The 24,452-nt window shown below is 44.8% G+C and overlaps 1 protein-coding gene and 1 long non-coding RNA gene across 5 annotated transcripts in view; one reads left to right on the top strand and one right to left on the bottom strand.

Moving 5' to 3' along the window:
• Positions 1–11,210, top strand: part of SEPTIN10 (septin 10) — a 50,369-nt gene extending 39,159 nt beyond the window's left edge. For 2 of the 3 annotated variants that reach the window (XM_014483344.2, XM_070379515.1), the window contains 2 exons: positions 7,627–7,814; positions 8,285–9,748. In XM_014483344.2, coding sequence (XP_014338830.2) covers positions 7,627–7,814; positions 8,285–8,402 — 306 coding nt within the window. In that variant the 3' untranslated portion in view covers positions 8,403–9,748. Of the gene's footprint in view, positions 1–7,626; positions 7,815–8,284 lie in introns of all 3 variants that reach the window. The other variant, XM_005889041.3, reaches the window with a different exon arrangement.
• LOC138989899 (uncharacterized) overlaps positions 1–22,981 on the bottom strand; it is a 35,753-nt gene extending 12,772 nt beyond the window's left edge. For both annotated transcript variants that reach the window (XR_011466064.1, XR_011466063.1), the window contains exons 1-2: positions 22,711–22,981; positions 11,277–11,426 (exon numbers count right to left, since the gene is read on the bottom strand). This is a non-coding gene — a long non-coding RNA (uncharacterized lncRNA). The remainder of the gene's footprint in view (positions 1–11,276; positions 11,427–22,710) is intronic.
• Between the last annotated feature and the right edge of the window lie 1,471 nt (positions 22,982–24,452).

Genomic DNA, 24,452 nt, shown 5'->3' with positions numbered 1-24,452 from the left:
AAGAGGCTCTTTAGTTTTCCACTTCCTGCCATAACGGTGGTATCATCTGCATATCTGAGGTTATTGATACTTCTCCCAGCAATCTTGATTCCAGCCTTGCTTCATCCAGCCCAGCATTTCACATGATGTACTCTGCACAGAAGTTAAATAAGCAGGGTGACAATATACAGCCTTGACGTACCCCTTTCCCAGTCTGAAACCAGTCTGTTGTTCCATGTCCTGTTCTAATTGTTGCTTCTTGACCTGCATACAGGTTTCTCAGGAGTCAGGCAAGGTAGTCTGCTATTCTCATCTCTTTAAGAATTTTCCAGTTTGTTGTGATCCACACAGTCAAAGGCTTTAGTGTAGTCAATGAAGCAGATGTTTTTCTGAAATTCTCTTGCTTTTTCTATAATCCACCAGATGTTGGCAATTTGATCTCTAGTTCCTCTGCCTTTTCTAAATCCAGCTTGAACATCTGAAAGTTCAAGGTTCACATACTGTTGAAGCCTGACTTGGAGAATTTTGAGCATTACCTTTGCTAGTGTGAAAGATGACTACAATTGTGCGGTAGTTTGAACATTCTTTGGCATTGCTTTTTTTTGGGCTTGGAATGAAAACTGACCTTTTCCAGTCCTGTGGTCACTGCTGAGTTTTCCAAATTTGCTGGTATATTCAGTGTAGCACTTTCACAGCATCATCTTTTGGGATCTGAAATAGCTCAACTGGAATTCCATCACTTGCACTAGCTTTGTTCGTAGTGATGCTTCCTAAGGCCCACTTGACTTCACATTCCAGGATGTCTGGCTCTAGGCAAGTGATCACTCCATCCATCGTGGTTATCTGGGTCATAAGATCTTTTTTGTATAGTTCTTTTGTGTATTCTTGTCACCTCTTAGTATCTTCTGCTTCTATTAGGTTCATACCGTTTCTGTCCTTTATTGTGTGCATCTTTGCATGAAATGTTCCTTTGGTATCTCTAATTTTCTTGAAGAGATCTCTAGTTTTTCCCATTCTATTGTTTTCCTCTGTTTGTTTGCACTGTTCACTTAGGAAGACTTTCTTATCTCTCCTTGCTATTCTTTGGAACTCTGCATTCAGATGGGCAAAATGATTGTCTAAGGAGGTCTTACAAATAGCTGAGTAAAGAAGAAAAGCAAAAGGCAAAGGAGAAAAGGAAAGATATACCCATCTGAATGCAGAGTTATTTGTAATCAAATTATCCATGAGAACATGCATGCATGCTAAGTCATTTCAGTCATGATCAACTCTTTGCAACTCCATGGACTATTGCCCAACAGGCTCCTCTGTCCGTGGGATTCTCCAGGCAATACTGGAGTTGGCTGCCATGTCCTTCTCCAGGGGATCTTCCCGACCATCTCTTGCTTTTCCTGCACTGGCAGGCAGGTTATCGCTAATGCCACCTCGGAAGCTTAATTTAACTATACAAACCTATTATTTAAAATACTCTGATAGTACTTGCTATTTAAATAAACCCAATAGTAAGTGGTTTTATAAATTTAATAATGTACAAATATATCTTGTCTATAATTTGATCTTTATTTTCAAAAAGTTCAGACAATGGGAAAGTGAAAGTACAGGGTACCCATGTCCATCCCCACACCTAGATTTAGAATGGACATATCACCATCTTTAGAGTGTATGTTCTCCTGGCTGCCTGAAGGCTGGTGTAAACATCAAAGGCATGTCATGCATTCCTGAAGCTCAGGTGCCTTCTCCTCCATAACCATGGTACCAGTATTACACCTAAGAACAGTAATAGCAATGCCACAATCTAACCTGATCATCAGTTCATAATCAAATTTCTCCAGTCATCCCAAGATTATCTTTTGTTATTCCTTTCTATTTGGTGATTTTTTGTTTTTGAACCAGAATTCAATCTTAGGTCTAATATTGCATTTAGTGTTCTGTTTTGTGTCGTCTCTTATTCGAGAACAGTGCCTAGCTTGAAGTTATTTTGAAATACAAACATTGAGGAAGACTGTGATGAGTAGGAAACTGTGCTGGCTTTTCTTCTGATTAGCATACACTTCTCTTGTAAGAGTTTCTGTCTCATATATCATGGTTCTCAGTTTCTCCAAGGAGAAGATGTAGAAGTGGTTTACAGTTGAATTTTAATTTTTAAAAACCCCCATAAGAATATTTGGGCTTCCCTGGTGGCTCAGATGGTAAAGAATCTGCCTACAATACAGGAGACTTGGGTTCAATCCGTGGGTTGGGAAGATCCCCTGGAGGAGGGCATGGCAACCCACTCCAGTATTTATGCCTGGAGAATCCCCATGGACAGAGTACCCTGCCAGGCTACAGTCCTTGGGGTCGCAGAGTCAGATACAGCTGAGAGACTTTCACTTCACTAATTTCTTCAAAACATCTGTTAATTATTCAATAATTATCCATGAGTTACACATAATAAAGGGCTTCCCTGGTGGGTCAGATGGTAAAGAATCTGCCTGCCAATGCAGGAGACACTGATTCTATCCCTGGGTGGGGAAGATCCCCTGGAGGAGGGCATGGCAACCCACTCCAGTATTCTTACCTAGAATCCCCATGGACAGAGGAGCCTGGCGGGCTACAGTTCATGGGGTCGAAAAGATTTGGACATGACTGAGCAACTAAGCACAATTTTGCTCAAATGTGTATTACTTAAAAGTAAATTGAAAATTCAGGGTGACCAAATGGTTGAAAGAAAAAGAAGTATTATTTGTCACTAGGTGCTTTGTAGATTTTTTTTTAATGATTCAAACACTGTATTGTATTAATGATGAAGTTATGAGTTTAAAGTTGTCACAAGAGTGACAACTTATAATTATGTAAGCTTACAAATAGTAGATTAGGGACCTGTTTTATTCATATTACAATAATATTAATAAGTTCCCTCATGACCAGTTTCATCCTGCAAAGCTCATAGGTTATCATCTATACTTTATAGAGTCAGGTCTGGTGAAGAAGGGCGTCTGGGGTCATCAGCGGTTATGTGAGTGATGATTCACTCAAGAACCATCAGGTGAGCTTCCCTGGTGGCTCAGGGACAAAGAATCTATCTGCCAATGCAGGAAACATGGGTTCCAATCCTGATCCAGGAAGCTTCCACGTGCCGAGGAACAACTAAGCCCTTGTGCCACAACTTTTGAGCCTCTGCTCTAGAGCCCATGCTCTGCAACAAGAGAAGTCACTGCAGTGAGAAGTCCTCACAGTGTAACTAGAAAGCAGACCCCGCTCGCAACTAGAGAAAAGCTCATGCAGCAAGAAAGACCCAGCACAGCCAAAAATAAATAAAAATTTTAAAAAAGGACCATCAATTGAAGTTCAGATGAAGGAGGACCATATAATTTATCCTCAGTGTTCGTGCAGTTTTGCAGAGAAAGGTGGCTTTTTAGTAATGACATTGAACAACAGATGTAAACCAGGTATCTACGGGGTAAACTGGGACATTCAAAGCTAGCTCATCAGTAAGACACTGGCAGGTAACCCACAGGATTATCTAAGTCTGAATTAGCTGACCCTGTTATTAAAATACCCTTGCCAATATGGTTATAAACAAATACCTCCTAATTCACCTTATGTATACATTAGGAGGAGAAGGCAATGGCACCCCACTCCAGTACTCTTGCCTGGAAAATCCCATGGATGGAGGAGCCTGGTAGGCTCCATGGGGTCGCTAAGAGTCGGACACGACTGAGTGACTTCACTTTCACTTTTCACTTTCATGCATTGGAGAAGGAAATGGCAACCCACTCCAGTGTTCTTGCCTGGAGAATCCCAGGGACGGGGGAGCCTGATGCGCTGCTGTCTATGGGGTCACACAGAGTCGGACACGACTGAAGCGACTTAGCAGTAGCAGCAGCATACATTAGGATGATTTTCATGTGGAGTATAGACTTACCTGAAGATGCGGTGAACATTGGATAGGTAGAGCAGGGGATACACAGGACAGATGTCATGTCAAGACACTGTTTAAATGTTACCTTTTCTACATCTCTATCCACATCATTCTAGACGTATAGCCCTTCTTACACCACAAGAAAAAGTACAGTATATATTTATCCTCCAAGTGAAGTATATAACCATCATTCAAATGCTGCTGCTGCTGCTGCTGAGTTGCTTCAGTCGTATCTGACTGTGTACGACTCCATAGACGGCAGCCCACCCGGCTCCCCCGTCCCTGGGATTCTCCAGGCAAGAATACTGGAGTGGGTTGCCATTTCCTTCTCCAATGCATGAAAGTGAAAAGTGAAAGTGAAGTCACTCAGTCGTGTCTGACTCTTCGAGACCCCATGGACTGCAGCCTACCAGGCTCCTCCGTCCATGGGGTTTTCCAGGCAAGAAGAGTACTGGAGTGGGTTGCCATTGCCTTCTCCCATTCAAATGCTAGTACTTCCCAATTTTATATGTTAAGTAGGCTTCCCTGGTGGCTCAGACAGCAAAGAATTCACCTGCAATACAGGAGACCTGGGTTTGATTCCTGGGTTGGGAAGATCCCCTGGAGAAGGGAATGGCAACCCACTCCAGCCATGGACAGAGGAGCCTGGCAGGCTATAATCCATGGGGTTGCAAAGAGTTGGACACAACTGAGTGACTAACACACACAAACACAGAGAATAATCTTTCTTGGTTGGACAGTTGGCTCAGCCATCATGCCCCCACCACACAGAGCCTCACTGGAAACTGTCTTCTAACTGTAAACACCCAGTTATCTATTGGGGCTTCCCTGGTGGCTCAGACGGTAAAAAATCCACTTGCAATGTTCGTGACCCAGGTTCGATCCCTGGGTCAGGAAGATCCCCCAGAGAAGGAAATGACAACCCACTTCAGTATTCTTGCCTAGAGAATCCCATGGACAGAGGACCCTGGTGGCCTACAGTCCACGGGGTCGCAAAGAGTCGTACACGACTGAGCGATTTCACTTTTCACTTAGCAACTAACACACACACATGTCTATTTCTTAATTGTTCACTTAATATTTATGCCTCTCCTGTTTCCACAATTACTGTAGATACTTTGAAGTAAACAAGTACAGCTGCACTAAAACCCAGACCTGGAGAGTCCAGAGTGAGTATATGCAGTATATATACAAGGTGTGGCTGAGCCACGGTCCTGGGTGCTTCTCAGAGACACTTCTGGGACCCCAGCAAAGTATAGAACTCAGGTCAAAGACACTGGCTAGTCTGGCAAGAAAGGAATGTTGTTTCTGGTATTCACTTTTAAAAATAGATACTTTAAAAAGGTCACTGCACAGCAGAATGTACGATGTCCTCAGAAGCTCCTTTGTACAAGAGACAGCAGTGTACCATGTGGCCACAGACGCTTCAGAACATCATTGAGTAGTTTCAACAGCACAGAAGGTCTCCTGCTTTTAACTTTTCAAGTATTTGAAAATGTGTCTGAATTAAAGGCCTTGTAGTGAAAAGTGGTACCACAAGTCAGTGCTTCATATATGTGGAGTGGACTGTCACTGCCAAAAGCTGTGAACTCCATGTAATGTAAATAATAGTCAGATTCTGCCTACCCCCTTTTCTAGGCCATTTTTGTCTTTACAGTTTTCCTGGAATTTCTCGTCAACCTCATGAATGACATGTGAAGTACTCTACAGCTTTTCAGAATATTTAAAGTATGTACCCTCCATTTAAGGAATCAGAGATTGATTCTACTCACATAATATATAATAAACCTGCCCTGTAGCCTCCCTTTCCAAGCATTACCCTCCCTTCTGCTCTTCTTCCCAATTCATAAGGGTGCACACGTGCTCAGAGAGCTGCCACTCCACCAACTCTTTATAACTTTTTAAATTAATTTAATTGAAGGATAATTACTTTACAATATTGTGGTGGTTTTTGCCATACATTGACATGAATCAGCCATGGGTGCCCATGTGTCCCCCCGTCCTGAACCCCCCTCCTTCCCCACCCTATCCCTCTGGGTTGTCCCAGAGCACCAGCTTTGAATGCCCTGCTTCATGCACTGAATTTGCACTGGTCATCTATTTTACATATTTTACATGTTTCAATGCTATTCTCTCAAATCATCCCACTCTTGCTTTCTCCCACATAGTCCAAAAATCTGTTCTTTACATCTTTGACTCTTGCTGCCTTGCATATAGGATCATTGTTACCTTCTAAATTCCATATATGTTAATATACAGTATCTGTTTCTCTTTCTAACTTACTTCACTCTATATAATAGGCTCCAGTTTCATCCATCTCATTAGAACTGACTCAAATGCATTCTTTTTTATAGCTGAGTAATATTCCATTGTGTATATGTACCACAACTTCATTATCCATTCATCTGCCGATGGACACCTAGGTTGCTTCCATGTCCTAGCTATATGTAATATATATATATATATATAAAGGCACATGCAGATGCTAAGGTGCTGATCTCTCTGAAAGTGACAGTCTCAGGAATACAAGAGTCTTTGGGCCTCACCTCACCTGTTCAACACTATTCTGTCTCTGTCTAAACTCTTCTGTGAGGTTTGCTGGCTCAGTAGATAGCTGCTCTGTATCCAGAATATCGAATTTTATTAGGAAGCAGCGTAGCTCTCTGCTGTCTCTGCCCTCAGCCTCTAGTTTTTAGCAAAGTATTTCCTCAATGATCATATGCCATCTTTTCTATAAACCAAGTCCTACTTTTTGTATACACATTAGGTTGCTGCCCAGAGCTAAAAATAATAATAGAAAATGAAACCAGACCCAGGAATCCCCCCAAAAAAGTGACTTTTTGATGCAGATTCTAGATGCTGTGCTTGTATTCTTGGCACACAGCTGATTCATAAGGAACCTGCTAAAGTCCCTAGATTTTTTTTTCAGATAAACAACAATTAAACCAGGGAAATCTGAAATCTCTAAACTTTGGCAAAATTCATTTTAATGACTGCATCGAGTATATTTAGCATAAATGAATTTTAAAGTGTTATTTCTCTTAGAGACAAAGTTTTTTTCCCTCAATTATGGTGTAGATCCTACTACGGTGAGGGCAGCTAACCCTTAAACCACTGGGGAGTGAGCTGCATAAGCCCATTTATAGGTGGGTGTTTTCACTTACTAAGTCCACAAGACTGTGCCATCCACACTCAGCTGAATCAGATACAGAGCTGACTGTGACACACATCTTCAACAGTGTTTGATTTAATTTTCAAGAAGGTGAATGACTGGAAAAACACTACAGATTTGTAAGGTTCTTGATTTAAACTGACACTGCTTTCCACACAGGTTCACCAGTGTAACCAACAGCTATTTCACTAGTACATGGTAAATTTATTTGGAAAAGATGGACTTTTTCCCCTATTTCTGAAAACTCGATTCTCTAATTTATGTCCCACACTTTTATTAATAACAGTTTTAGAAACTTTATTTGAAGAGGCTTTTTGGTGAAAATGTGTAGAGCAACTAAAGAGAAACTCTAAGAAGAGGTCAAATGTTTAAAAAACTGAGGTTTGTGAGGCTGTTTTTGTTTTGCTTGTGCGTTTTTGCATGGGAGCTCATGTCAGTTACTGTTAAAGCAGTTCCATGTGTGAACATCTGCCTGGTTGCTGTGCAGGCAGCCTGAGCAGGGCTGCAGCGCCAAGAGGCGCAGGTGTGTGCTGCCACACAGCATCCTCAGCAGGAATCTCACTTGGCTTCACAGCTCCAGGCCAAGTTTGAACACCTTAAAAGAGTCCACCAAGAGGAGAAGCTGAGGCTGGAAGAGAAGAGAAGACTTCTGGAAGAAGAAATCATGGCTTTCTCCAAGAAGAAAGCTACTTCTGAGATATACCAGAACCAGACCTTTATGACCCCAGGCAGCAACCTGAGGAAGGACAAGGACCGCAAGAAGTAAGCCCTTCCCCTGGTCTGACCCCTCCAGCCTCAGTGCCCCCTCTTCATGGCTCTTTGCCCTGTCTCCTTATTCCCCTCTGTCTCCTGCACTGAAACAAAAAGCTCCTTGAGAGCAGAGCCCTGGTCCCTCCTGGTGTGCGGATTCCCCAGCAGATAGAAGGGCACCTGCCACGTGTCTAGTGCTCTGTACACATCTGAGTGAATGTTTGCATGAATGTGTGAGTGAACACAACACAAATTTGCCAAAACGTGTGAGGGTCTGTGACCTGAGGGCACTGTCCACTCCAGGACATGTCTAGTAACCACTGACCTGTCAGTTCTGTCGACTTTCATGCCTGACAGAAGCTATATACTTTCCTGGGGAAATTAGAGACATAAGAAAATACTTGATAAAAAATTAATTCTTAGGTTTACTTCTTTTAAACAAATTCCGCTAATGATTTTGTGAGAATTTTTATTTTGATAAGGGAACCAGGCTATCGATTGGAACTCCTGTGCTTTGATGTCAGAGCTTGTGAAACGATTGGTGGACGTAAAGATGCAGAGGAAGGTAGAGAGGGACCCCGTGCGCCAGGGCGGCCTTGATAACAGGTGGAGGATGGCGCCAAGGCTTGTAGATCTGGGGTATGTGTTAAAATCAGTGTAACCAAAGTCTTAGAAAATAAGGTGGTTTTCCCTCCTTTGTATTTTTTTACTGTATTTCTCCCCCTTGAATGTCCTCCTCACTTTGCCTATTTGCACGCTCTGCTGAGCATCCAGCCCGCCTTGTGGCAGCTCAGATTCTCCTGGGCCTCACAAGGCAGTCCTCGGGTTTCTTTTATCACCACATTGTATTTCAAACTGGTATTGTCAGAATTCTTTATAAGTCACCTTCAAAAAGTTAGGAAAATATAACATTGCCTGTGATAGCTTTCCATTTTTGAACTATGGAGAGTTAAATCCATTTAATTGGCCTGTGGATGTTAGGTTTGTGGGAAGAAGGAATTCTCATGTATAATCTTTTAACATAAGCTCTTCCAGGGAGTGGATCTGTTTTGTTGGCTGATGTATCCACCCTCAGTTCCTAGAACAGTGCCTGATACAAAAAAGGCATGCAGTTATTTGTGAAAAAAAAATGAATACACTGAATTTAAAAAAATAAACCACCCCATTATCTGTGGGGGACTGGTTCCAGGAAGACACCAAAATCCACTGCTGCTCAAGTCCCTCATATCAAATGCATAGTTTTTGCACAGAACCTATGCACATTCTCCTGTACGTATTAAATCATTTCCAGGTTTTTTCTAACACCTAATACAATGCAAATAGAATATAAGTGCTAGGTAGACACTCGCCAGCAAGTGGCACATTCAGGTTTGGTTTTTTGGAACTTTCTGGAATTTTTTTCCCAAATACTTTCGATCCTCAGTCAATTGAATCCTCAGATGTGGAACCCCCAGATCCAGAGGGCCAACTGTTTACATATAATTTATGACTTCTTTTCAATGTGTCTTGAATTATAAAACTAAGGGGCCGTTCACCTTCTCATCATCTCGACTTAGTCCAGTTTTACTAGACTAGTCTAGTCTAGTCTTACTAGACTTGGACTCCCCCATTTCATTCCATACTTGAAAAATAAGGTATGGGCTGCTGTTCGCAAAATCAGGGCCAAGCCCACAGTTTACGAGCTCAGAAAAATTTACCCTCAAGAAATGTTGGTGTTTGTTTTTTCTTTTCCAGAGTCCCACAGCTAGATTTCCTATCATATACTAGATGTGTATCTGTAAAAACTTTGTAAAAGAAGTGATTTTTATTTCCTATATGGTTTTCTATTGTACCAAACAAAAGGTTTTTTTTCTCTTTCCAGCTCCAATTTTATGTAAAACAAAGGTTCCAGATCACAGAAGGTCATCACAAGCAAAAGCTATTAAAATGTTAGAATTATGCTTTGATTTTCTTGCTGTTTTTATTTGATGTATCACTTATGCTGTACTACTTATTCTTTATCTGGCAAATGGCCACAGTTACTGCCATTTATGGGAAAATACTTTTAAGTATGAGGTCAATATATAAGCCAGACTGGATGGTATTACTTATTCACTGTTAGTAGTTTAAGATAAGTTTGTGATGAATTGAGATAATTTCCCCTGCTGCCCACTGCCTGTCACTATACTGTGACAAGAGTGTCTGTTGGTGGCTTTGAAAATACAGGACTCATATATATTAGGCTCTGATTGCATATATATTCCAAGATGAATCTTTTGTGTACATACCAAAGGTATGTAAAGGTAAACTTTGGGGAATATGTTTTAAAATGTATTATGTACCTGAAACTCCAGCAGCTCAAAACTTTTAAAGTTTTGATATAATTATCCAGTTGGAAACATGATCCTAAGCTTTTGTATCAGATTACATAATATGTGCTTCAGCATTGTGGTCCATGTGTTGTTGTGATATGTTTAAGAGCAGAAACACTCAGGTAAATAAGCCCTTTTCTAGTGCTAAGTAACTTTAGAACTGGGTGTCTTCACACTGTGTGCATTAGTCTGTATTATGTAATTGTTTAAAACTGTCTTCTAGGGTAAATAAAGTTATATCATCTTACTAAAAATATTTCTTAAGAAAATAAGCTATGAACATCTGAATATTAAAGATAAAAATTTAGGTAATTCATATTGTAAAGCATATTTAATTCAGTGCCTTAGCATTTGCAGAACAATTTAATGGTTTCTAACTTTTTCTTAACATTCATTAAGTTTTCACTTTTTGTACCTGAATATTCTAAATGAAACTGATATTTACTCTTGACAAATAAAATGTATCTACATATTTACTAAACTGTGTTTAAATCACCTTAACTTTTCTTTTTGCATATTGATCTTAAACACTTTATCAGAACTAGTTAATTATATGTTTGAGTTATTTTAAAACAGGGGTGGATGATCAGTACTTCTCAGACAACAGAGTATTTTACATGGCACATGTCAGATTCTGAGCAGTGTATTTTTCACGAATTTCTGTTTAAGTCGCAACAGAAACCTTTCCTTTTGTAGCACAGCTTATCCGGACCAACACTTTAAATTCCATTTTTTAATCTAAAGTTCACAAATGTCTCTTAGCCCTTTAGAACTTTAGTAACATAAGTTATAAGTATCACAGAAAAAGCTCTGCACTTTTTTCTCAGGATCAGTAATGCCCAGCCTCTGGAAGGTGGGAGCAGGAGAGCCGGTGAGTCCTCGCAGGCAGGTAGCCTGGCCTCCCGAGCCCGGCCAGTGCTGCAGCGCTGAGCCTTAGCCCAGGAGCGACGCGGCAAGCTCAGTGACCTGACGCGAGTGGGGGTTGTTCGTAGCCTATTATATCAAACTGTGTATAAACAGCTATCCTGAACCATAATAAAGTTACTTTTAAGTGCCAGAGTGGTTGTTGGCATCTTACAAAAAGTTATTCAAGTTCCTAGTTGAAAAGATCATGGACACCTACCTCAGACCCTGGGCTGAACAGAAGGGCTGGCGCCTGTGCTGCGGGTGATGCTGCTGTGAAGGAGGCTCACCACATGTGCATGCCCACAGTGCGAGTCCTGTACTTGCTTCATGTATCTGCGACTCCATGTAAGATTCTACTTTAGAAGAGCTGCATGGCAAAGAAAAAATATTGTTTAAACAACTACAGTACAGGCAGACCTCAGAGACAGTGCAGGCTCAGATCCAGACCACCTATCCAATATAGTGAGTATTAAAATAAAGTAAGTCACATGAACTGTTTTTGGAGTGCATACAAAAGCCATGTTTACACTGTGCAGTATTCTTGTGAAGTGTGCAGTAGCTTATATCTAAGAAAACCAATACACATACCTTAGTTAATACTCAGTTGCTAAAAAATGCTAACCATCCCAAGCCCTCAGCAAGTTGTGGTAGTAACATTAAGATCTCTGATTACAGATCATCATAACAAATATAATAAGTTTGAAACATTATGAGAATTATCAAAATGTGACAGAGACAGAAAGTGAACAAATGCTGTGGGAAAATGGCACGGACACACCTGCTTGACGAAGGGCTGCCACATGCCTTCAGTGTGTAAAGAACACACACCTGCACAATACAGCGAGGTCTGCCTGGATGAAGCTCAGCTTCTCACAAAGCATATTAGTTCTCCAAGGTTACAGAGTGAGGTATTATCCACTGATGCTTGAAGCAATAAATTTCAGGGAATAAAATAAAGCCGCTGCTGCTGCTGCTAAGTCACTTCAGTCGTGTCCGACTCTGTGCGACCCCATAGACGGCAGCCCACCAGGCTCCCCCTGTCCCTGGAATTTGCCAGGCAAGAACACTGGAGTGGGTTGCCATTTCCTTCTCCAGTGCATGAAAGTGAAAAGTGAAAGTGAAGTTGCTCAGTCGTGTCCCACCCTCAGCGACCCTTTGGACTGCTAGACCTGTTTTATTATTTTTTTTATAAAGCATTTGAAACATAATTGTCTTTGACTGCCAACCACTAACCTTCATACCAAGGACTGCATTTTTAAGTTCTTTCACACAGATTCTGATTCTAGGTTCCAAGCATCATGTGGAAGATTACTACCCCTATCTGGAAGATGAACTGTTTTAAGTCCTGTTTTCCTATTTGGACAGGAAATGGGGGCACAAACTGATGAGGCCCCTATGGAGCAGCCTCTCTCAGAAAGGCTCCTGCCCAGGGAGCACAGGAAAGCGCCGAGGTGACTGGCCTTGAAGGACTGAAGCAGCTTCAGATGTAGGAGGGGAAGAAGGTGACCTGGGTACAGGGAAGCCTGGGCACCCCGGGAAGCAGCTCGATGTGAACAGAGGATCGGGGAAACATGAGGGGCAGGATGTGAGTGAGGGTGGGGGTTTAGAAGGAGGCAGGGAACAGACAAGGAGTTCATAAACCTAACCCATTGAGCAGGAGGAGTCACGGAGAGGTCTGACATGCATAGTCAGATACTCATCCAGAGTAGAGGGAAAGGTGTGATAAGGGATGAGCCAGGCCATGGGCAAGAAAACTCAGACTGAAGCCCAGGCCAGTAGTTCCTACCACAGCATGCACAGGAGAATAATCAGGTAGTGTTTAAATAACACTGAGGCAGAAAGGAATATATAGTAAAAAAAAAAAATGGCATGGATCAGCCTAAATGAATAATGGCTATGTAAAACCCTGAAAATGTCCTCTGGAGCTAGAAATACAGAGGGAACTAAAGTTCAAGACTTCAGTGGCATGCCAGTTGAGAGTGGGATGAATGGAGTAGGAGGGCCTTGTGTTAACTGGGAGCAGGTAGAGATCCCCGTGCACCGTAACTGAGAGGAAGGAAGAGCACGTAAGTGTGGTGACAAAGTGCCTTTCCAGCCAGCAAAAGGAAAACTAGCCTGATAAATGATAACCCAGAAGGAAACAAGGAAATAAAACAGATATGACAGTCAAAAAGCATTTAGTAATATGGTAGATTTAGGCCCAAACCAGTAATCACAATAAATTTTTTTTTAGGCAAAAGTTTTTTAAAATCAGCTATGTCACTTTACAAGAAAGGATTAAAGTTTTCCATCCTGACAGGTAAAGGTACATCATGTGCATTCAACCAAAAGCTGCTGTGCAGCTGTGCTGTGCTGTTCTTAATTACTCAGTTGTGTCTGACTGTGACCCCATGGACTGTAGCCCGCTGGGCTCCTCTGGCCACGGGGATCCTCCAGGCAAGAATACTGCAGTGGGTTGCCAGGCCCTCCTCGCTATTCAGCTATATTCTCTATAGAAGGCATCACTTCTGTAGGATGAAGACAGCCTTGCTGGGGGGCAACCTGGACTCAGGAGCAGGAAGAAACCAACAGCTGGTGCAGGTGCCTCAGGTCTACAGTGTGTGGGGATGATGTGGCTACAGAAGTCTGTAAAACTCATGCAACCTAACACCTTAACAATGAAGCCTAATAACATTCTGAGAAAGGACAGAATAATCTAATCTCGTATATGAGCAAAGATGCAAAAATCCTGAACAGGTTACTAACAAACTAAATCCAGAAAAATGTATTTAAAAAGACAGTTCCCAATATCCAGGAATGCAATGATGTTTTAACAGTAGGAAATTAACCAGTGTAACTCAAAGCATGAACATTAAAAATCATATGGTCATCCCTGTAGAATCAGAAAATATTGATAAAATGTAGCATCTTCAATATTTTTTAAAAAGATAAGATTCTTAGAACACTGAATAGAAGGAAACTTCCTCAATTTGATAAAGGGTACCCACAAACAGCAACCCAGAGTAGGCATCACACTTTAAGGCTGGAGGCAAGGAAGAGTGGCAAGACCATCCCTTCTGTTAGACACATCACTGGAGCCAGCAGTCACCTCTGGAGGCAAAAAATTAAGATGATCTCAGTTCTCACAGGTGACACGGCTCTGTCTGCAGCGAGTCCACCTGAAGCAGTGGTCAGAGCACTGAGCACTGGGGTCAGGAGTCCACAGGGTCGTGGGCACAGATGCCCACCTGATGACTGAATGCGGCTGGCCACTGGGCAGGCTCAGTGCCTGACACTCTGTTCTCACTAAGCAGAGTCTCAGCTCTTGAAGCTGGGTCCTCAGCTCTGTCCCGCCTACTCTGTATGGCCTCGACAACTGCCCTTCATTAACTGGCTTGTGCTCAGGTTCTGCTGCCCCCAGGCCTGTCCACCTGTGGTTCAAAGTCAAGGTCCTCCACAAGGCCAACTTGATCCCGGGTGCCTGTACATGGCCTGTGCCTCTGTGAGGGAATCCCAAGCAGTCTGCTTTAATTCCTGCCTGTGGGGAAATTGTCACTTGTGTGGGCAGAGTCACCACAGGCTGGGGTCACCCACCACAGAGCCGCGTGGTCCCAGACCTTCAGTTCTCCTGCCCGGGCTCCCAGGGAAGAGCTGACCAAACAAGTAAACCACCCCAGGGCACCGCCCACTGTACGGCCCCTCATGGCTTTCTACAGCTGCTCCTTCTGGGGCCTCCCACTCCCAGTAGCTCTCGAGACTCTTGGGCTCTTCTTTGAACTTTGGGAAGCAAGCAGTCTGTGCTGCTGCCCCACCAGACGGATCAGCAAAGAGGGTGAGGTGAGGTCCAGGGAAGAGAGACCTGCGCTCATGGAGGTGGAACAGGAGTCAGAGTCTGGTCTGACCTGTCTCCTCCTGTGATGGTGGCCATGCTGGGCAAAGGAAACCTGGCACTTCTGAGTCTTTCCAAGTGAACAGTGAAGCTTTCTGTCCACAATACTTGTCTCTGAACGTCTTATGCATCAACACAGGCTGCTGCGCAGAAAGAACGTCTCCAGGAAGCAGTGGGCTGAGGGTCACGTTCCTGGGCATCAGGAAATAGCTTATCAAGTCCCTCATGTCAGAGAACAGGAGCGGAAGGCAGGCAGCCTCTGAATCAAAGCCAGGGCCTGCCCCAGATTTCGTTTTCACTCCCCTTTCCCTATTTCCCTGCGGAATTGTTGACTACAGTGTTTAAGATGTTACTCCACACGGGAAAAATACTAGCTTTAAAAAGATGCTTGCAAAGAAGAAATACAGATGGTTAATAAACACATGAAAAGATGCTCAACATCATTCATTACAGAAATGCAAATCAAAACTACCACAAGGTATCATCTCATGCTGGTCAGAATGGCCACCATCAAAAAGTCTATAAACAATAAATGTGGGAGAGGGTGTGGAGAAAAGGGCACCTTCTTACACTGTTGGTTAGAATGCAAACTGGTACAGCCACTATGGATAACAGTGTGGAGATTCCTTAAAAAACTGGAAATGGAACTGCCATATGAGCCAGCAATCACACTGCTGGGCATACACATCAAGGAAACTAGAATTGAAAGAGACACATGTACCCCAATGTTCACTGCAGCACTATTTACAACATCTAGGACATGAAAGCAACCTAGACGTCCATCGGCAGACAAATGGGTAAGGAAGCTGTGGTATATATACACAATGAAATATTACTCAACTATAAAAAAAGAATGCATTTGAGTCAGTTCTAATGAGGTGGATGAAACTGGAGCCTATTACATACAGCGAAAGTAAGTCAAATAGAAACATTAATACAATATATTAATGCATATATATGGAATTTAGAAAGATGGTAATGACGACACTATATGCAAGGCAGCAAAACAGACACAGATGTAAAGAATAGACTTTTAGACTATGTCAGAGAAGGCAAGGGAGGATGATTTGAGAGAATGGCACTGAAACATGTATATTACTGTATGTAAAACAGGTGACCAGTGCAAGTTCAATGCATGAAGGAGGGCACCCAAAGCTGGTGCTCTGGGACAACCCAGAGGGATGGAATGGGATGGGAAGGAAGGTGGGAGGGGGGTTCGGGATGGGGGGACACATGTGCACCCATGGCTGATTCATGTCAATGTATGGCAAAACCCACCACAATATTGTAAAGTAAAAAGCCTCCAATTAAAATAAATTAACTAATTAAAAAAAAAAAAGATGCCTGAAGAAGGAAACATCTTCGACACTCCAAGGAGTCTGAATGGTGGTGTTACCGAGTTCGCACTCATCCTGCTCTTAATACAACGGGTCAATAAATCAAGAGACGAGTTGTTGGGACAAGGAGTAGTGACTTTATCTGGAAAGCCAGCACACTGAGAAGACGGTAGAATGCAGGCCCCTTTTATACCAAAGGGGAGGGAATAAAGTCAGACACTTCCAGATTCCCATCAGCCTCCAGAGGGAACATGTGAATTTCATCCTCCTATAGTCACTCACAGGTAGGCCTGGTCAGGAGGGTTCCTGGAAGGTATTTTAGCTTACTGCTCATTACCTGGGAGGTGGGGTTCCCAGAGATGGGCCATTATGTAGAATTTAGGGCTTATAGTGAACATCCCTTTAGTGACTAACATAGAATACAAGTTAATTCTATTAAGAGGTTTTTCCCTATTACTAGAGAAACTAGGTTAAGAATAAACAAAGATCTCATCAAGAACAATGCCAACCAACAGACAATACCTTTTCAAATGCTAAATGAAAAAAAGAACCTAGAATTCCATGCCAGTAGAAATATCTTTCAAAAATATAGGCAAAAGAGAGATATTAAGACAAGCAACAGCTGAAAAATTTCACCACTAACACACCTGGATGACATGAAATGTTAAAGGGGGTGATTCAGGCAGAGGGAAAATGACACCTAAAGGAAATTCAAATTTACACAAAGTAACTGGAAATGGTAAATACATAACTTAAAATCTTTTTTTCTAGTTTAAAAAGTGCTTTGATATCATACTACTATGTATAAAATAGATAACCAACAAAGACCTACCACAAAGCACAAGGAACTATACTCAATGTTTTGTAATATAAAGAAAAAGAATCTGAAAAAACAGATATAATTGTATCTCTGAATCACTTTGCTGTACACCTAAAACACACACAATACTGTAAACCAACTATATACTCCAATATAAAAATATTTTAAACTGCTTTAAGATAATCAATTGTTTAAAGCAAAATCAAAACAGACTATGGGCTTTTGTAACACATACAGAAGGAAAACACGAAAACAGCAGCCTGGAGACTGAGGGCAGAATTGGCATATCTGAATAATAAAAATGCTCACAAAACAAGTGAAGAGGCATAATGTGTATCTTTAACACCAGAATGACTTATCAATGATAACTAAATATACATATTGTAAACCCAAAGCAATCACAAAATTTCAAAACAAAAGTATGCCTGGAGTCAAAAAGGAAATAAAATTCCTTTTTATTTTAGGAAAACAGAAAAATAACAAGTCCAAAGCAGAAAGAGGGAGAAAAAAGAAATAATGAATGGGTGAAAAACAATAGCAAGATTGTAGACTTAAATCTGATTACATTGTTGCGACCAGTCAGAACACTCCAATGTTAACAGGCAGAGACTGTCAGGTTGGATTTTAGAAGTAAAATACAGTTATACACTGTCTACTAAAACACTACTTTAAATATGAAGACAGAGTAAAAGGATGGAAAAATACATCTCCCGAAAACATGAATGAGACAAAAACTAAAACGGCAGCATAACCAAAGGGGTTAGTCGCTCAGTCGTGTCCAGCTCTTTGTAACCCCTGGACTGTAGCTCGCCAGGCTCCTCTGTCCATGGAATTCTCCAGGCAAGAATACTGCTGTAGGTTACCATTTCCTCCTCCAGGGAGCTTCCCATCCTGGAGATGGAACCCAGGTCTCCTGCATTGCAGCCAGATTCTTTATCCTCTGAGCCACCAGTGGGAGCATAACCAAGACAAAGTCAATTCAGAACAAGGACCTGCATAGGGATAGGGATAAAGGGGTCATTTCTGAATGATAATGGGGCCGATTTACCAGGAGAATCTATCGACCATGTGTCTTTGCACCTAATAACTAAGTAAAAGTACCTGAAGAAAAAACTGACAGAACTTGAGACCTGCAGATACCACAGAGGTTAAAAGAATAAGCCCACCCTGTGACAGGAAATGCCAACAAGGTTCTCTCAGTAATTGATACAACAAAAATCTACAAAGCTCAAGAAAACTTAAACAACGCTATCAATCAGTTTGATCTAATGGACATTTAGAGGTCACTCCAACCCCCAGGAGAGGACACACATTCTCTTCAAGGGCACACAGCACATTCACACAGAAGATTTTTTTACCATAAGATCAGCCTCAATGAATAAACATAAGAGGGCTGAAACTGTGTAAAGTATGTTCTCTGACCACAATGGAATTAAACTAGCTATCAGTAATGGAAAGAATACCCAGGAAAATACTAAATATTCAGAAATTAAATAATACACTTCAAAAAAACCTACAGCTCAAAAAGAGGCAAATTTACAAAATATTTTTAACTTAATAAACACAACACACACACAAGAAAATCATGCAATGAAGCTGAAGCATGTGACCCTGTTTGATGCAGGGTCTGTGAAAAGGTCAGTCAGTCACTGAGATGTGTCCAACTCTCTGCAACTCCATGGACTGCAGCACACCAGGCTTCCCTGTCCATCACCAACTCCCGGAGCTTGCTCAGACTCATGTCCATCAAGTCAGTGATGCCATTCAACCATCTCATCCTGTCATCCCCTTCTCCTCCTGCCTTCAATCTTTCCTAGCATCAGGGTCTTTATCAATGAGTCAGTTTTTCGCATCAGGTGGCCAAAGTATTGGAGTTTCAGCTTCAGCCATTAGTCCTTCCAATGAATATTCAGGACTGATTTCCTTGAGGATTGACTAGTTTGATCTCCTTGCAGTCTAAGGGATTCTCAAGATTCAAGAGTCTTCTCCAACACCACAATTCAAAAGCATCAATTCTTCCGCACTCAGCTTTCTTTATGGTCCAACTCTCACATCTATACATGACTACTGGAAAAACTACAGCTTTGACTAGACGGACCTTTGTTGGTAATGTCTCTATAAAGTGGTAAGTGAGGTAAATGAGGTCATATGGGTAGCCTGTAATCCAACAGGAAGAGATCGAGACACAGGCGCCCTGAGGGAGCCATGTGAAGACCCAAGGAGGGGACGGTAGTCCACACAACCGAGGAGAGAGGCCTCAGGAGGAACCAGTCCTGCTGACACCTTGATATCAGACCTTCAGCCTCCAGAGTTGCAGGAAATTAAACTTCTGGTTTTTAGGCCCCATCTGTGGTTCTCTGTGATGGCAGCCCTCACTCACTAAAGGGCCCTTCTCCCAAGAATCATTCTGTGATGCCCATGTTCCAATGTCCTGTGTTTTGTCTGGTTTTCTAGCTATGTCAGATGGCAGGGTAAATCCAATTCTGTTTTTCCATTATGTCCATAAGCAAAAGTCAGAACTGGCTTTTGGTCACTCAGAAACATCTGCTCCATCTATGATCCATTCATAGAGCATCAGATTAGAAAGCAATCTGGTGAAGACTGGTGTCCTCCCAAAAATAAGTCCACAGGTTTACAAGGAAAAGGTTGACTACTATAATAAGAGCCTCCCTGTGACCATGGCTTAAATAGACAGTGTTTCCTTCTCTCTCCCGTGGGCAGGTTGTCCACCGAGGCTTTGACTGGTCAGAGCCCTCACCTCCTCCTCCTCTTCCTCCATCCTGTACAGTTTGCTCCTGTCTTTGTGGCCAGGACTGAAGTCAATACATCCACACCCGAGCTCTCAGAAAGATGGGAAGAAGGAAGGCATCCCCACTCAGGATCAGGCCTGGCTGCAGGGCAGACTGGAAAATGCATTTAGGCACCATCCTGCCCTCAGAGGAGGAAGGTAAAGCCAGTGTCTATCAGGTGAGGCTTTTCTATCTAGAGATAGAGGAGAAGAAGCCGTCTCACTGAGACGCAGGAGTGAATTAACCTCCACAGAACCTGGTTTTCCTGCAGATCACGGCAGCTGTAGCTGGGCTTCCCTTGTAGCTCAGCTGGTAAAGAATCCGCCTGCAATGCGGAAGACCTCGGTTTGATCCCTGGATTGGGAAGATTCCCTGGAGAAGAGAAAGGCTACCCATTCCAGTATTCCGGCCTAGAGAATTCCAGGGACTGCATAGTCCGTGGAGTCACAGAGTTGGACACAACTGAACAACTTTCACTTTCATGGCAGCTATGTGGCTTAGGAGGCAGGAGCCCCAAGACCATGAAGTGGCCGCTTAGGGACATCTCGTGACAGTGGTCCTTAGACTGAGTAAAAGGAGAAATGAGCAGATCGGAGACACTGGGCCCAAAACAAAATGTTGAAGCTTTCTGGGAGCATAGCCTCAGCTGAGTATGATGGACAGGACTGAGTGTGGTCACTGAAGGGTTTGACCAAGCTTTGTGATTTCAATTCTGGATATGCTTCTGGGTCTAAACATTCTGACAAGACCCTCAAGGAATTTATTAGAATAGCAGGCCCCAGCCCACCGATGGCTTGTTAGCTGTTACAGAAACAAAGTAGAAGCTCCTGTTTGTCTGGGAGACCCACAGAGGGCAGTGGATTGTGGGTCACACTACTGTTTCAAGAACAGCCCTGCTTTCATTTGGTTTGTGTGCTAGGTTTCCAGAGAAGATTTCATTTGAACAAAGAGTTCTGGGGATTTGAGGATATAAAGTTTAAAACAATTTTTACAATTTTACTTGGTTGATGCAACCTGACCTTTTCTATTAATAATTAATTCCAAAACCTGGAAATCACCTGGTCTGAAACTGAGGGAAGCCTGCCTGCCTTTCCAGTCCTGCCTAGCCAACCTGGGAGTCCTCTCCAACTCCTGATTCCTGAAGGCAGCTGTGTGGCCACTAACCCTTCCCCAGGCCCCACCGCTGCACCTGCCTTCAGCTAGACTTTCAGGGGTGGGGGGCCCTCTCTCTGAACTCACCTTGGCAGTTTGGGATTTACTTTTGTCATGTCCTCCTTATGGAGAACCCAGTCATGCTGGTTGGTCAAACACAATAAACCACACATTTCTGGAAATACGGTTCTACAATCACTTTAATTGTGCATGAAATCTCTTCCCTTGAGGAATGCATGTCGGTGATTCTGCCGTCTTGTTATATCTACCTGTGTGGCCAAGCTTTGAGCAATTGATAGATGTGATATTTAATACCTTAATGCCTTCACCTGAATTATAGAATACTCAACTGGGCAGAGCCCCGTGGTATGCCACTAGAGACCTCCCTGAGGACTGACAGTGATTTGACTGGGCCCCACAGAAGATTGTGAAGCATTTGATTAAAACTGTAGGTCCTGAGCTTCTCTGGGGGCTCAGTGGTAAAGAATCCGCCTGCCAATGCAGGAGACGCGGGCTCCATCTCTGCTCCATGAAGATCCGACAAGCCGAGAACAACTAAGCCCGTGTGCCACAACTACTGAGCCCACACGCGGCAACTACTGAAGCCCGCGTGCGCAGAGCCCATGCTCAGGAACAAGAGAAGCCACCACACCGCAACTAGAGAGCAGCCAGTCCCCGCTCCCGGCGACTAGAGAAAATCCATGCAAGCAACGAAGACCTATCACAGCCAAAAATAAATAAATTACTTAAGAAATAAATAAATAAAGTGTAGGTCCTTTGATGAGTTGGCTGAAAAAACATAAATCTGCAATGTGGCAGGCGAGCAGCTGCGAGGTCATTCCCAGTATGATTTACGTTTACTAGGGCTCTGACGCACATTTAAGATGCGTATTAAAGGGCTGACTTCAGAAGCACGAATTGGACGTGCCACAGTGTGGGTAGCTTGGTGGTGTTGCAGGGCCTGCCCCCTCCTCCCGTGATCAGTCAGCGTTCAGGCCACAGAGCCGCCCTACGATGCCCCGAGGGCGGCCGCCAAACACGATTCAGCCTGGAGGGTTGAAGGCCTCAGCGTCTGAAACCAGCGTCAGGACTGCGTCTGCGACCGTACACAGAGCGCACCCACACCCAGGCCCGGCCCTCAGGGCGGCCCAGCTCTGCTGTCCAGGGTCCACACGCCCGGCCACGAGAGAAGGTCGGGCCGGTTTGGGGTGAGGAGTCGGGGTAGGTGAGGCGGAGGGGCCGTGGGCCGCCGGAGGCGCAGGTTCCCCGTCCCTCCTCCAGGGCCTGCCCCGCCCCGCCCCGTTTCCTCCCCGCCCCCTCCTTCGCCTGTTCCGAGGCTGCCTCCCGCGCCTCGCCTCAGCCCAGGCGTCTCCGCCGGGTGAGCGCGGACTGAGGATCCCTGTCAGTAGCCCCGAGAGGCAGCAGCGGCTCAGCTTCTGACTTTCATTCAAAACGGGTCATTGGACTTTTACACTGAAAATTAAGTTTTGAAAAAGCCGGTTACTTACGTGGTTACAGAAAACAGCACGCGCTGAGGGACCTCCAGACAAGGCCCGCCCACCGCCCGGTCGCGCTCCCCGCGTCCGTAACTTTCTCGTGTGAAACACGGCACGAACGAAGCACAGCCGTGTGCCTGTCACCGTCACACACACACACACTCACTCCCCACGCCTCCCGTTTCTTACAAGAACGCGCGCCATCCACTCCTCGTCTGCCTCTTCAGCCAGCTAACGAGAACCGCTGCAAACTTGCCTCCCGGGTCGGCACAGTGGCCCAAGCCTCGCGTGCGAAACCCGTGCGTGAGCCCGAGGGTCGACGTGCCGTGCGTGGGTCCCGTGCGTGAACGTACTGTGGACGTGTGTCCAGTGCTCCTGGGACACGGGTGCGCCGAGTCCCCTTCCCGGGCCACACCTGCGTCCCTGCGACCACGCAACGTCCGCCTGCGATCCCTGTATCGCGTAGACCCCGTTTTTCTGATTCCGAGGGCAGCTGCACGTCTTCTCTTAAAGGGGCCGTTGTGTTTCTTTTGGGGAACCGTCAGGGCAAGAGCTGCTTAATTTTCATATTTAGAGAAAAGGGCAGTTAGGTGCCAAAAAGCCGAGGGCCTAAGGGGCCTGGCACGGGAGAGAGTCATTCTGCGAACTACAGAGCGGGCAGGACTGTCTCCCAGCTGGGCTGCGGCTTCACCCAGGGCGTGGGGTCCCTGGGAAGGATCCTCGTCCCCACCCCCAGGTTGAGCCCCGAGGCAGGAGGCAGAGCCTGTCGTTCCGCCCCTCCACCGCCCCCACCCCCCAGTCCCCGCTTGTCGCCTTCCTAGGGATCTGCGCTCTTTCCTTGATCCGTGTTCAGTCCCCACCACTGCCGGGTGCACCTCTCTCCTCGCGGGGCTGGCGTCCAGCCCAGTCCCAGCTGAACCGCCCCCTTGGTGGTCCCTCCGCGGCGCGGCCCTGGTGCTCACCTCCTTGGGGGCCTCCCGATTACCTGGAGCGTCTTCCTCAGCAGTTCCTTCAGCTCTTACCAGGACCCTTACGGACACTTCCTGATAGGAGGCCCCTCTCCTTTTGCCCGACTGGCCCTCCTCCCGTCCCGGTTCAAATAGGCCCACTCCAGCCCTCCTGAAACTGAGGCCGAGGCCTAGCGGCTTCCCCGGGTCACTCAGGACCCGACCTGGGCCAAAAGAGACTGTGGCTTGTCCAGCTTCAGAGCCTGGGCACGGAGTCCTTCCCACGCAGCGCCTCTCCAGCCTCCCTGAAGTCCTGGCAAGGACCCTGTGATCACTCTGGGCCCACCCGCTGACCAAGAGTGGCTCCCAACTCCTGTCGGCTGGCTAGCAACCTCAGCCCCTCTCTGTCATTTGTAACCTGAGAGGGATTGGGACACTGGGGCCATGGCTCTCCGTCCGGCAGCACACTTGACTCGCAGCCCCTCGCTGCTGCCCTCCCAGTCCCCCTCCTGCTTTAGAGAGGGATGGTCCCTTCTCCTGTTTCACCCAGGGGTTGGGGTCCCTGGGAAGGAACCTCGTCCCCACCCTCAGGTTGAGGCCCAGGCAAGCACTGGGGCAGGAGGCAGAGCCCATTACCTCTGCATTTTCTTTCTGCTTTCCTTTTCTTCTGTTACCTCTGCCCTTCCCCACAGGGGTGAAACCAGCAAAGGGAAACCTGCCAGGACTTGGATGTGGCTCTTGGAGTGGGGGGGTGGGGGGTGGGGGGTGGTGGTCGGTGGTCGATGTGTTACTCCCTGCTGTCAGGACCCCACTAGTTGGCCTGCAGATCCCCAAGGCACTGCCCGCCCTTCACCCTCATGCCCAACACACTCTTTCCATGGAGGTCCTGGCTCATCGCCCAGCCTTGGGAGTTGGTCTTGGAGGTCCACTGAGCCATGATATCTGTGCACTTCATTTATCTTCTGATCTCTATTGCCCTTTCTT

The sequence above is a fragment of the Bos mutus genome, chromosome 11, assembly GCF_027580195.1.
Source record: "Bos mutus isolate GX-2022 chromosome 11, NWIPB_WYAK_1.1, whole genome shotgun sequence".
Classification (NCBI taxonomy): domain Eukaryota; kingdom Metazoa; phylum Chordata; class Mammalia; order Artiodactyla; family Bovidae; genus Bos; species Bos mutus.
The sequence above is the reverse complement of the archived record's forward strand: the minus strand, read 5'-3'. Positions and strand labels throughout refer to the sequence as shown.